General features: G+C 41.3%; 1 protein-coding gene across 7 annotated transcripts in view; it reads left to right on the forward strand.

Moving 5' to 3' along the window:
• The window catches only part of LOC146440753 (sodium channel protein type 5 subunit alpha-like), a 209,788-nt gene that overhangs the window by 185,275 nt on the left and 11,174 nt on the right, over positions 1-13,339 (forward strand). For all 7 annotated transcript variants that reach the window (XM_085050201.1, XM_085050194.1, XM_085050197.1 and 4 more), the window contains 2 exons: positions 3,053-3,175; positions 9,520-9,801. In XM_085050201.1, the coding sequence (XP_084906327.1) occupies positions 3,053-3,175; positions 9,520-9,801 (405 nt within the window). The remainder of the gene's footprint in view (positions 1-3,052; positions 3,176-9,519; positions 9,802-13,339) is intronic.

Consider the following 13,339-nt stretch of genomic DNA (forward strand, 5'->3'; position numbering starts at 1 on the left):
AAAAAAAAAACAAAACAAAAAACCAGAAAAAGCTGACTTCACCTTTTGTTGTGATTATGTGGGGCAGTCAGCACCAATTTTGAAAACAGCTTGATTTTTTTCCTAAAAATAACCTTCCGGGTCACTTTTAATCAAGTCCAAATGGCCAAGTCCCTGCGTTAGTAATTCTCCCACAAATAAAATTTGACAGGGATACCTTCAAAACCAACATCCAAGCATTTAAACAAGTTGTCTCAAACTCTGCTCTGACTCCAGCCTTGTAAATCATTGCCAAATATCACACAGCTTCATGACCTAATCCTCTGCAGGGATATCTAATGCTGTGTAAATCTGTGTCAGGAGGACAACACCACCTGTGATGTGTTTCAGGGTGACATTTGTGGCACTCAGAAGAAAATGGGAACCCACTCAGATTCAAAGTCTGGTCTTGCAGGATTTGAAGCAAAAACCTTCTGCCTTGAGAGAAAGGGCAGTTATGGGACATAAACCCAGGGTGAGGGAGGAATCATGCAGATGCACCAAACAAAGCTGTTTGAAGACCTTGATAAGATCTGACTTTTAAGCCATTGCAGGTGAAACTATCAAAAAAGGGCATTGGGTACCCTTTATTTGATTAATTTTCATTCAAATATCTACGTTAATTTTACAGATCAGTTTTACAAATGAATGAGCTTCCTCTGGAATGTGAGTGTGGATCTTGGTTTCCATCTCTAAGCATATTATCATTGAGTTGTTTTTCTCATACCTTCAGTCTTTCTGGATAGGAAGAACCAAGGCTTTGTGAGATTAAGGTTGTTTTCTGCACTAAACTTTCCACCAAAGACAGAAATATGTGCCACAGTGTTATTTCTATCATGATTTCTCTGTAATGCCAGTTATTTTACGGTTTTAAGATGACTTAATTGAATGGCTATGGTATATAACTACGGAGCACATTTACTTGCTGCTGTTAGACAAATCCTCAGCCCTCTCATTATTTAGGCAACATTAAGTTAGTGGGAAGAGTGAATAAAAGGAGGATGATCTGAAGTCTACATTAATGCAACTTCAGAGCACAGGATGCAAACCAGCCTGGTAAGAAACAGGGAAGGCAGAAAATGGTGAATTTAAGATGGTTTTTAAGTCAAAACTGGATTTTCCATTTGAGCTTTGGGTTAGCAGGATATAAGTGAAAGGAACATGTCAAACCTATGGCATTGCTTACTCTAAAATAACTTAGGCATGCTCAAGTCACAGGTTCAGATCTGCTTTCTTTGAGAGGGAAGCAAAGGCTTTTCTGGTGAATTTTACCTGCCTGGTGTCTACAGGGTCTAAGCCATCAGCCCTGAACCCAGTCTGGCTGTCTGCTGTGATGTTCTCACAGGGCACTCAGCACTAAAAGACAGAAGTGTTTATTAAGCTCTTCCTTCCTCCCCAGCCGCTGGGGCTGTGCTCAGGAGGTGAGTCTGTGTCACACCTTGTTAAAGAGTGACAAGCTACGGGGTGACAGCCAGCCTCTGTGCCACTTAGTCATCTGCAGGGGTGGGCTGACTTATCCTGGCACAAACCCCAGCTCAGGCTTGGTTTCTCTGAGACCTCCTGCCCTTAGTCACCCACATGCCACAATGAAGCCATCAGCAGGTAAATAATTTAACAAATTGAGCCATTTTTTTTACAAAGGTGCTTAGCTGTGCAGTGCTGGTGTGTGAATAAATGCATATTCAGGAGAAAGGCTGCTCCACAGGGGACACTGGCTTGGGGCTTAGGGACCAGGCTGCTCTTACCCTGATTTATCCCAGACCACGTGGGTGATGCTGGACTGGTCAGCCAGCAATGGGGTTCAGAGTAAAAATCATCCCATCCCAAAATGAAAAAAAAGGTTTCCCTTCAGAGCTGTCTTCATGGGGGAGCTGGAGTGTCCTTTTCCACTAAGTACCTATTTTTTATAATGTAGAGGAATCCCTACTTTTGGGCTTAGCTGCTGTCTTTAAAGTGTCTCCTCACAGATGGGCTTTGCACACTCATATTGGTGAGCATGAGATATCCAATACTGTGATAACTGAGGCTGTGAAAATGGTAAGAAAAAAAAAATCAAGATAAAAAGGGAAAAAAGGAACTGTTATTTGCAATACACACAGGTGTCTCCTGCTAAGAAAACAGTATTTTATAGTATGTGGTGATTAATTCTGGTTGGGTTTCTTTTTTTTGTTTTGGGTTTTTTAATACATGCAAATTGGCATGATACCTACAGTGCTGGAGAGCTGTTTGCTTTCACTCCTTGCTCAGTAAGATTTCAGGCTCTGAACACGGATTTGAGCAAGCAAAAGCCTATTTCTCCATGTTCTCATAATCTCCACTGCCACTCAGTTTGTTCAGACTCCAGTCCTGTGCCTGATACAACCCACATTCCTGAACAACTGGGGCACTGCAAAAGCTCTGAGAACATGAAGGGCATGGGAACCCCTCCATGCTGCTTCAGATTCAGAAAGTTTATTTCAAATAAATAGTCTTTGAAAGGAATAAACCTCAACAGTGAGCACCAGTCAAGTTTCCACCTCCTTTAGGTGCAGAAACCAGGAAAAGTGAATAGGAGCAGAATGGAAGAGTCATGCACATCATTATTTTAAGGACTATGGTAGAAAGTCATGTCTGCCAGTGATCTAGAAGACTCATTTCTAATTGCTTATTAGAAATCCAATCTAATAGTGATTGAATGTTAATACTAAAATCCTTTATCTCTGCTGGAAAGAGTTAGATCTTAGAGGTGCATTCTTCCAAACAGCCCTGAATGTAACATTTACATGAATCATATTTTTGGTAGTGGAAGATACAAACACCTTGAGGAGTGCAGAGAAACCAGCATAGAATGGTGGGTCATGATCTCCTTTCTCATCCTCTTTGTGAAGGATCATCCTTTCTTCTGTGTGGATCCAATGTAATAAATCCCATTTAAGACCTTTCCCCCCACTGTTCCACTAACCAGCTGTTTCTTCCCAGGAAGGAAAGTCAGAAGAGAAGGAAAATGGCAGGGCTGTTCTAACAGATTGAATTTGTGCCTTGTGTCTCCATGCAGGTGTCTTTAATCAGCCTGGTTGCCAACACTCTGGGATACTCTGAGATGGGTCCCATCAAATCCCTCAGGACCCTCCGCGCCCTGCGGCCGCTGAGAGCACTGTCACGGTTTGAAGGGATGAGGGTAAGAGAACACAAACCATCCATCAAAATCAGCTCTGGGACATTGAGATATAACAAGGAGCGGTTGCACATGGTTTTGTCTTCATGTTGTCAGCCAAAGGAAATGAATGATAGTTCTTTATCAAACAAACAAAGCTAGAAATCCCTCCTTGGTCCTGATTGCAGTTGTATCATTATATCTTTATCCTTGGGTGGATCTAGTGATAATCTAATCCTGCTGCCTAACTTGTCATACTGTGCCTTAAAAAACAGCTTTTTGGACAAGGGAGCATCTGGATATCAATTACCTCTCAATTATCAGGTGTATCAGGGGAGCAACCAAGAGAAAGTTTGCTCCCTGTTTTTAACATGCATTAAAATGAGACTGACTTGGAAGTTCTTAAGGACTTTTTCACTAATAATTAAAGCAAAAATTAGAAATGCTAAAGATAGGGAAAGCAAGTGAATGAACTATTTTTTTTTTTCTTTTGAACAGATTGCAGTTTTAATGAGGAATGTCAGTATTAACATTAAAACCATGTAGCTTGTGCTTGTTACTCCATCTTGTGCATCCATCTCTTTCTTTTCTGCATTCCTTTGCCACCCTGGCTATATTCCCACAGCATACCTGTTTATTTGTTGAGCCCACCTGCTAACATGAACCAATTATTGTTTAGATAAGCACTTTATTTAATTCCTCGCACAGTGCATGACTTGCAGGTGGTGACAGCTGTGTTCTCTATGAGCTGAGGCTACTGCTAATCTTGCAGATTGCATAGCAAGGTAAAGCAAATTTGTGGCAAAATTCTGCATCAGACAAATTACACTGATGATCCCAAATCTCTCTGCAAGGCCAAGGAAAATGCTACATACTTCACAATGATGAATATTCAGGGTAAAGCTTTCCTGTAGACAAAATTTTGGTCTGAATCATCAGTGACTGAAATGTGTATTTCATGCACTGAACTCCCAGCAATGAACTGTTCTCATTGCAATGCTCTCACAGCAAGAGAATAAAGGCTGGAAAACCTAAAAATTGAGATTAACCAGGAAATGTGGTGATTAACCAGGAAATGTGGTGATACAGGAAAACCCCATATCCATTCTTTTCCTCTTCTGTGGATGACCAGATTTGGGAATAGAATGCTTTGTTCCAAAGATCTTGTGATTAGCTAAAACATATTATTTTTGTGGATGAAGATGCTGCAAGTATTGTTGCAGAACACCTCTGTGTTAGCACTGAGGCAAAAAGATTCAAAAGGCTCTGTTCATCCAGGCTACCAAACATGAATGTTTTGTTCACCACAACCTTTTCAGCAAAGTCATGCAATGTTTTACAGGTAAGTGACCACATTAAAAAAAAAAAGGCAAAATGCTGAGCCACAAAGTGATGTTGCACTACTGACATTAATTAAAACTCTCACTCATGTCATCTGATTACTTCACTCCAAGTCTTTATTAAACATTCACAAATGGAACTATTTCAGTATTCAGTATTAGCAAGAGCACTAGTTTAACTACCAGAGTGATTTGTGCACAGATTCTCTCAAATCACTTTAGATCTGGCTTATGAAGGCTTAGCTTCTGCTGGTGGATTTACAAGTCCAAGCAAAACTCAGCGTGTTCTAAGCTGACATAGGATTGTTTACTCATGACTTCACATCAGTTTAACTAAATTGGATTCAAACCTGAATAGCAGTGGGGAGATGAGCAAAAAGCATTAGAAGAGCATTAGTAAAATAGGAAAAAAATAACATGAAAAATTCCTTGTTTCCATCTGAGAACAGCAAGAGGCTGGTTTGAAGATCTTAACATGGATCAGCACAGCAAATTTCCTTCCCAACATGCTCATTCTTCCAGGCCCCCTGGTCCCTGAGTCAACATCCCCTTTTCTTCCCTGTACCATTGCTGCAGCTGAAATATATTCAGTCATTCTGAGCTATCAGAGGTGGTGAATTAGCTTGTAAACCATGATAAAGTATAATTGAGAATACGTGCTATTGGAAAAGCAAATCATTTTAGTTTTAGTTTGTCTAACCACACTTAACAAGACTAGGGACAGTTAGACCTTTCATTATTAGGAGTTCATATGCTCCAAAATGCACAGGAAAATTGCCAGCGCTGTGATGGATTAAATAATGATAATGTTGAGAAGCAAACACTGACAGTGAGAAAATAATAATAGTTTGCTCTATTATAATGCCTTTTTCGTGACTAACTGAAACGTCTCTGTAGGGTTAGAACAGGAGCAAGAAAGTTCTCATTTATTAGTTCTCAGTGAGAGTCTTATTTCATCGATGTTGTGCCTAAATTTTGGAAGCAACTGTCCCTGAGGCAAAGGCACAGAGTAGCACTTGGGTGGCCAAGAGACCTCAGTTCTTTCCTTCTCTTCAAACAGTCTGATACAAGTTTGACACAAGTCTCAGCAGCTCCCATGCCATGAGAGGTCTGCAAAATAATGATGAACTGGTGCCATCCTGCCCCTCAGTCCCCCAAAAATGACCCTAAAAAGACCAGGCAGTTACTTTAGACCCAGAGGCTTTTCACACAAAGTATCTTAGATCTGCCTGTCTCAAATAATGACATCTCTCACAGCTCCTCATTTTTTTGTTCCATCAGGGAATTATTTCAGAGGTGGCACTTCCCTGCAAGGGAGGTTATTGAAGTATTTCAGAAGGATGAGGGGGATGATGACAGACCATTTAATGTGAAAATGATACCAGGCAAAGTCATGGTGAGACTGCTACAAGATACGTGCAGGAAAGAAACAGCATAATTAATGCTTGTTAGCATGATTTCATGGGAATAGTTCTTGTAAAACCGATATGGGCCTTTGATTTGATTACAAATTATGCTGATGACGGTAACTGTGCTGATACAGAATCCTTGGATTTCACAGAGGAATCTGATACCACAGGACATTGTGATGAAAACATGAGCTTTGTACCAAGACAAGTAAACACATTTAAAAATGGGTGGTGGACCTCAAAAAGTAATTTTAAACAGTGATCACACCGTAAATTCGGTGATGGGTGTCTCAGAGTGAGGGATTGTTCAGAATGAGAGCTATCTTTATTCTGTGCTTTAACAGCATCTGGAAGAAAATATAAAATCTTTGCTGACAACACTCAAAATGAGTGTAAGTGAAATTACAGATAAGGGAATTATGCTGGCTGATGTGGATCCCAGTGAAAAATAGATGTACTGTGCAAGACACATTTTAATAAAACCACATACTTTGTCTACCTCGGGAGGAGGAGTGTTGGTCACTCTGGGGGATGTTTCTTGGAAAACAGCAGCTGAGAATGACATAGGGCTGAGGATGTTCAGCAGGACACAAGCTTTTGGGCAGGTCTGACAAATGAGGAGAATCTCTGAAAATGCAGAGAAATTACCCAGCAAGCAGAGGGAGAGTGCAGTGTTCTGCACTGGAATTCCATGCAAGTGCTGGGAAGGGGGTGTTAAAAATGGGAAAGTCTGTGCAGGGAACTTTGTGTGATTAAAAATCTGAAGGAACCATGACAGCTGCAAAGAAGCTCTGATTTTTTAATTACCCAGGGCACTGTGCAGTGCTAACTCACCCCAGTGAGGATGGGAGTGATTGGAGAAGACAACTAACAAGAGATGCCTGGAGTTCAACAAATTCCACCTAAAAATGCAGCAGCTGTTTCTAACGCTGAGGACAAAGGGCACCAGGAACAGATTATCTAATAATACATTTTTTTCTCCATTATTTGACATCGTGACACTGTAAATTAGATGTCTTTGCAAAAGCTGTGCCTGAGCATCACTGGGAGTTATAGTCTGGGTCTGAAATCACTGTGAGGAGTCTGATGGGCTCTTTCAGGGCAAAGGGAGGATTAACTCATCATGCAAGTCTATTTCTGGATTAAAAATCTGAATCAGCTTTGGCTGAGGAAGTGACCTGTGAGATATGGGGTACTGGGGACCAAACACAGGTTATGGGTTGCACCACTCTGGGTTAGGGCAGAGGGTGGCTCAGTGTCTAGGTTGTCCCTAAAGAAGGAAGGTGGTTTCACCTCTGAAAGTATTGATGGAAACCAACAGGTATGCAACTTCTCTCATACATGGATAAATATGTTGCTCTTCCAAAGTGCAGCAGAAATTCATCCCTTCCCATGGCAAGGTCTGCAGCTGAACTTTTAACATGAATTTATGGTAATAACCTGCCTTTATGTATCCAGGTCTTCCTCTCCCTTGTCTCAGTGCAAAACAAGAATGCTTCCACCAGACTAAATGGCATCACACTGGTGTAAGAGCAGAAGCAGTGAGAGGAGAATGAACCCCCCTGTTAATAATTCATCCAGAGAGGTGTTGCAGGATTTGCTCCAGCCTCACGTCATGTTTTGTTATCTACAAGCCATTGAACATAACTCAGCAGAAGGAAAAAAAGCAGGATGTGGGCATGGCCACCACTTGTGCTGCTGAAACCTGGATGTCTGTGTCTTGTCACAAGGCCTGCTGGGTTCAGCAGCACATGCAGCACAAGTGCAGTGATTTTATGCTGGCATGGGTTAAAACTGAACAAAAATGTTGTTGTGCAGAGAAGCAAATGAAAAGTACTTTGACAAGAGCCAAGGCTATATCCAAACAAGCCCTTGATTTGGAAATTATTTGGCATTTTGGTTAACACGGTAAATTTGGTCTAAAAATGATGAGGTTAGAAATTGATTGACATCCGAAACTGAAAGATAAAATTAGCAAACAAAAAAACCCCAAAAAACAAAAAACCCAAGAAAAGTCATCAGGAATGGGCCTATACAGAAAAACAAAACAAAACAATTGGTCAAACAGCTTTTCCTGTGTGAAAATCAGCTTCATTCATAAATGCACAAAATATAAATCTGAGTTTTGGAAGATCTACATAATTTTGTATTGTGTACTGTAGAGGAAGCTGCTGCTATACATGCATGAAAACCATTTCACTCCTCCGGGTATTTTTCTTCCACAGCAATGCAAAAATGATGGAGAAGTGAATGTTACATTATTAGCTTGTCAGAAAATTGGACACTAACACAAGAGAAAAGAAGAGCTGACATTTCCCATAATCAAATTCACCAATTGAATAAAGCTTAATTTTTATGGATCAATATCACCTTGTCTCAGTTTCAGAAATGTAGATGGAGAAGAGGATGAGCTGAGTGGCCACCCACCAGATTTTAATCTCCAAAGCATGAGACAGGGATGGAGATAAATTCATATTGTGGGGCCAGTGTGTGCAACAATGCTGGGAGGCAGCATTGCCTGGACTGTGCAAAGGCATCTCCAAAGGCTGTTTACATGGAGAAACCTGGTGTAGGAAGGGAGAAACAGCATCTTGTGATGGTGTTCTTCCCCCAGAAAATGTCTTGCAGTTTGTGACTCTTGGGCTGTCCTGTGCAGGACTGGGAGTTGGACTCGATGATCCTTGTGGGACTCTTGCAGCTCAGGATATTCTGTGATTCTCTGATTTTTTAGTGTAAAGTTGGACATGCACAAACATCTGAACCACATTAAACCCTGACAGTGCTCAGACAGTAAAAGATGTGCACCTTGCCTGGTTGATGTAGTGATGTTACAGTGCTGCATTAAAACCTGACAGCTGTAGAGGGTCTGTTGATGGTCTGACCTTTGGGTTTTTTGCTTGGCTTGAGAATAGTGTCCATTTCCAGTGCCTTCATTCACACACCCAAAAGCTCCTGCTCTTCATTTTAATGTATGATTTTATGCAGTGGTTTACAGCCCTGCCTGGGTTAATGCGTAGGAATTTTACAGCATAACACAGGAGGAAAAATAATGAGGTTTTTTGTTAAGTTAGAATGATTTCACTGTTTTAATCATGCATACTGATCAGATAGGGGAAGCTGGCTTAGTACAGTATGTCTCAATCTGTTATTATTTAATTAAGCAAAATTTATCACAGCTAATAGTTCACAACCCACTGGCTGCAGAGGTCTGAGTGGAGTCAAAGATTTCAGAAATAGTTTTTTTCTGTATTTTGAGTCACTGGATGCACCCCAGCCATTTCCAATTAATGATATTGTTAGGATAGTTTGATGAAGTGTGCTATCCAGAAAGATCTGAGAGGTCAAGATGACTCCCAAATTCAGAGATTCTTCTTGAAAAAACATCATCCCTTGCATGGGATGCCAACAGATTCATTCATTGATTACCTGCAAAGGGAAAAAATAGTCATGTGTGAAGTCTTTGGAGCTGTTCTGGCTCCTTAGCTAGTGCCAGTGCTTATCCACCTGTCACCATGGGAGGGTTTAATCATCAATCAGGGGTGCACAACAGCTCTTTAGCAATGTATCTGTATAAGTGCTGACATTAATTCTGTTTCCCCTTTCCTGTTCCCCCCCAAAGGTGGTGGTCAATGCCCTTGTGGGAGCCATCCCTTCCATCATGAATGTCCTGCTCGTCTGCCTCATCTTCTGGCTCATCTTTAGCATCATGGGAGTGAACCTGTTTGCTGGGAAGTTTGGGAAGTGCATTAATAAGACAGAAGGAGATATGCCTTTGGACTCTAAAATTATTAACAACATGAGTGACTGCATACTCTACAACGTGTCAGGCACATTTTACTGGACAAAAGTTAAAGTTAACTTCGATAATGTTGGTGCTGGGTACCTGGCTCTGCTACAAGTGGTAAGTGTGGCCACCAGAAACTAATGGGCAAATGTTTGTTTTCACTGAAAACATCAGTTTAAAGGGTCAGGTTAACCTCTGGGCTTTTCTGGGTTTTTCACCCTTACCTGTTAGGAGAATGCCTTTCATTGTAAATGAATGCTGTTTTGCATATTAACTTACCCTAGAGATTTTATGGCAGTTTCTGTGTTTAATTTGAGTTTCTGCTGCATACAGTGCCCTGGGAGGTGATTGGATTACTGAGGTGAATTAAAGACCATTTTGTCAATATTGTAATCCAGAGGAAAGTTCAGTTCCAGAAAAGAAATCTATGGTCCAGGAAGGACTGTTCATTTAGACAGAGGGCACTAACCTTCCAGAACAGCCTGGGATTTCACTACATCCTGGTGGGAAAAAGATGAAGTTGTAGTGCCTTCAGTTTCCCAACTGTAGTTTCTCAACAAAGATGTAATCTTAATTTATGGCCCTCTGCTCACTTTCCATTTTTGAGAAGGACCCTGGTGCATCTCATTCTGATTCCTCACCTCGTGTCCACCTGCCAGCATAAAGAGTCAGACTGAACCTAACTGGGTCATGGTGCTGACCAGGTTGCTGACACTGCCCCCAGCCCAGCCTCTCTGGGAAGATGACAAGAGCATATCAGACAAGAGACTGTTGAGGTTCAAGGATGATGGCAATATTGAGCTATACAGGCAAAAGGAGGCCATTTCTACAACCCCTTTCACCATCAAATGTAAAATATGGATGAATGGGGTGTATGCACTGAGATTCACTGTGTTTTGACATGGGACAACCTAATGGACAGAGCCACAGAAGACTCCATCTCATCCAGGCTCTGCTGCTGGACTGCTGGGTGATTTTAGACAAATTCTTTTGTGTTTCAATTCCATAGGGTCCTCTCATAAAGTAGTGTTTATGGTGCTTATTTACATTGTTCCTAGTTTGCTCTAAAGCCAAATAATGACAGGGGCTGGATGTGCACTTGGAGGGTTTGCTGTGTACCATTTTTTCATCCAGAGTTAAATAAGCTCCTTGCTACATCCTTGGAGGTTTCAAGGGAGGTTTCTTTCTTGCAATGCCTGTGATGCCATTCCTCGAATCTGGGATAAAAATTTGCACTTTGGGATTTCAATTCAGTTGTCACATATAGAATCCACCCTTTGCAATACAGCAGGGTGATGCCTTTGGTCCTCTTCTGCCCTTCCAAAAGGGAATGAGCCTCCCACACATCCCCAACAGATCTGCAAGCCCTTTCCTTCTCAGGAAGCAAGTTTTTTTTCCCCACATCTGGTTTTCTCTGTTACAGATGCATGAAACTTCTCCGTGAAGCAATTTTGCTTTCTCATAGAAATCCTTGTTTTTATGTGTGCTGCTCCTGCTACACAAACACTAGAAATCTTCTGTTCTGACCACTGTCCATTGAGTCTTTGCTTTTGTACCCTCTGGAGAGCAGAAACATTGGAATGGGCACAACCACTTTTGGTTCTTTCCATGACATAAACTTGCTGAGAGCAAGAGCTTTTATCTTTTGTGTGTGATTATGATATTCAGCTCAGCCATGCAGAGTAGATTATTTCACTTTGAACATATTTAATTAGATTTTCTGTTCTATATGGTGCTTTTTTGTCTTTCATTTAAACATGCAATCTAGCTGAGCAAGAATTTCCAGGTTCAAAATATTATGCCTTACCTGAAGTCTCTTAATTCATCTGTAACTACCTAATAAATGCCTACTTTTTGGGGGAGAAAAGACTCCATCAGAGTAGTAGCTATTCCTTCACCATTTCTTTTATAAGACTCAATCTCCAGCTTTCTGAAAAATCTTTAACTTTTCATAAATTGACATTGCCTAAGGAATATCCTGAAGCAGTCTTTTCTAGTCACTTCTGTTGGGATCAGTGATGGCAGAAGGAACATGACTGGTTGTAAGGACTTGGCACATATTTGAACACAATGGCCTAGAACTGCTCTTTTCCAGCTGAAAATGGATTTGATGACCCTGCAGGTTTCTTTCAGACCTGTGATCCAGTTTTGGTTAGGAGAGAAATAGAGTTTCCAGTTGCAAAAGTACAAAAGAAGTGTGATAAACACAGGGCCTGGTCTGGCTGGACAAACTGATTTTAGCAGGAAACAAGATCAGTTTCTATGGCAGGTGGCAGCTCCTTCTTCGCAGAGGAAGTGCAGGGGCCAGATTCCTTTAGGGGATTGGGCTTTAGGGGATTCCTTTAGGGGATTGCAGATTTTGGCTTTAATCCTGCACCTGGAGCTCTCCTGTCTGCTGCTAACCAGAGGCAATAAAGTGAAAAGGTGGCACACACAGAGGAGCCCAAACATCTGGACCTCCTTTGCCAGGAGTGTCAGTTACAGCTGCCCCTTGCCAAATATTCTCCACGAGGGGTCACATTTCATGAGCAAAACCCCGTGGGAAAGGCAGGGGCTCAGCTGACAGCCCAGCTCTCCTGGAGAGACAGACAGCTCCGTGCATCCCTGTGCACAGCAGGGCAAGGAGGAGATAAGCATTTGGGTTACAACCCTCCAGAATCCAAAACATGAGCGTTTGAATGCGACTTGTCTTTTGACTGCTGACATTTTCAGCTGCCACAGCACAACTCTTGAGTGACTCTGAAGTTCCTTTGGATGCCTGAATGTCTGCAAATCCAAACGGAAATGTGTAAAACAAAATCTGTCTGCCTAATGTTCACTCTTTTTCAGCAGCATATTTGAAAGAAATGGAAGTTGCTACTATGGAAACTTTAGGACATACCTCTATCCAGAGGCAAGCTTTCTGAAAATGTAGTTGAGAACTGCATTAAATTTGCCCCAAATATCTTCTGCTCTTTTCCTACCTTGGTTGGGATCCATTGTGTTGTCCTGAAGATGCCACTTTGAGTTGATGAGTCTGAGAAAACATTCACGTGAAGTCAAGTGTCAAGTTTCTCCAGCTACCAACCAGGCTGTCCCACAACAGGTCACTAAAATAACAGGGGTGACTGATCTGCTCACTCTATGAGCAAGAGGAATGCCTCATTCATGAGGAGGAAAAGATCTTTATTATCACAACTTTTTGACTTGCAAGAAGGATGATTCACTTTCCTGGTGATATAACACACTTAAAACCCTAATCTATCAGGAAAAAGGCTTTGCTACAACCCAGTGCTTCAGCAATTCATTTTCTGTATTCAAAATTTGCTTAAAGTATCACAGCACCTATGTTCTATAAATCTATATTTGAGCTGATCAAAGAAATATCTTGAATTTCCAGTAGGAGTTTTGCATTTCTCTTGCATAATCCCTGCCTTCCATATTGTGATCACCTCCACTTATGTTTTGCAATATATTTTGAAATTTCAGCCATCTGTTGAAGAATACCCAGGAAACAAGTGGTCTTTCATCCAGCATCTGGCTTGTTTGCAAAAGATTCCCTTAGGCAGAATGGGCTCTATATTGAATATGTGTTATTTATCATTGAATATGTCCTGTTAACTCTTTGTCACTTTGGGACTCCAGATAAGGCACAGGAAGATAACAGAAGCACTCC

This window comes from Lichenostomus cassidix, chromosome 2 (genome assembly GCF_008360975.1).
Source record: "Lichenostomus cassidix isolate B80296 chromosome 2, HeHo_3.0, whole genome shotgun sequence".
Taxonomy (NCBI): Eukaryota; Metazoa; Chordata; class Aves; order Passeriformes; family Meliphagidae; genus Lichenostomus; species Lichenostomus cassidix.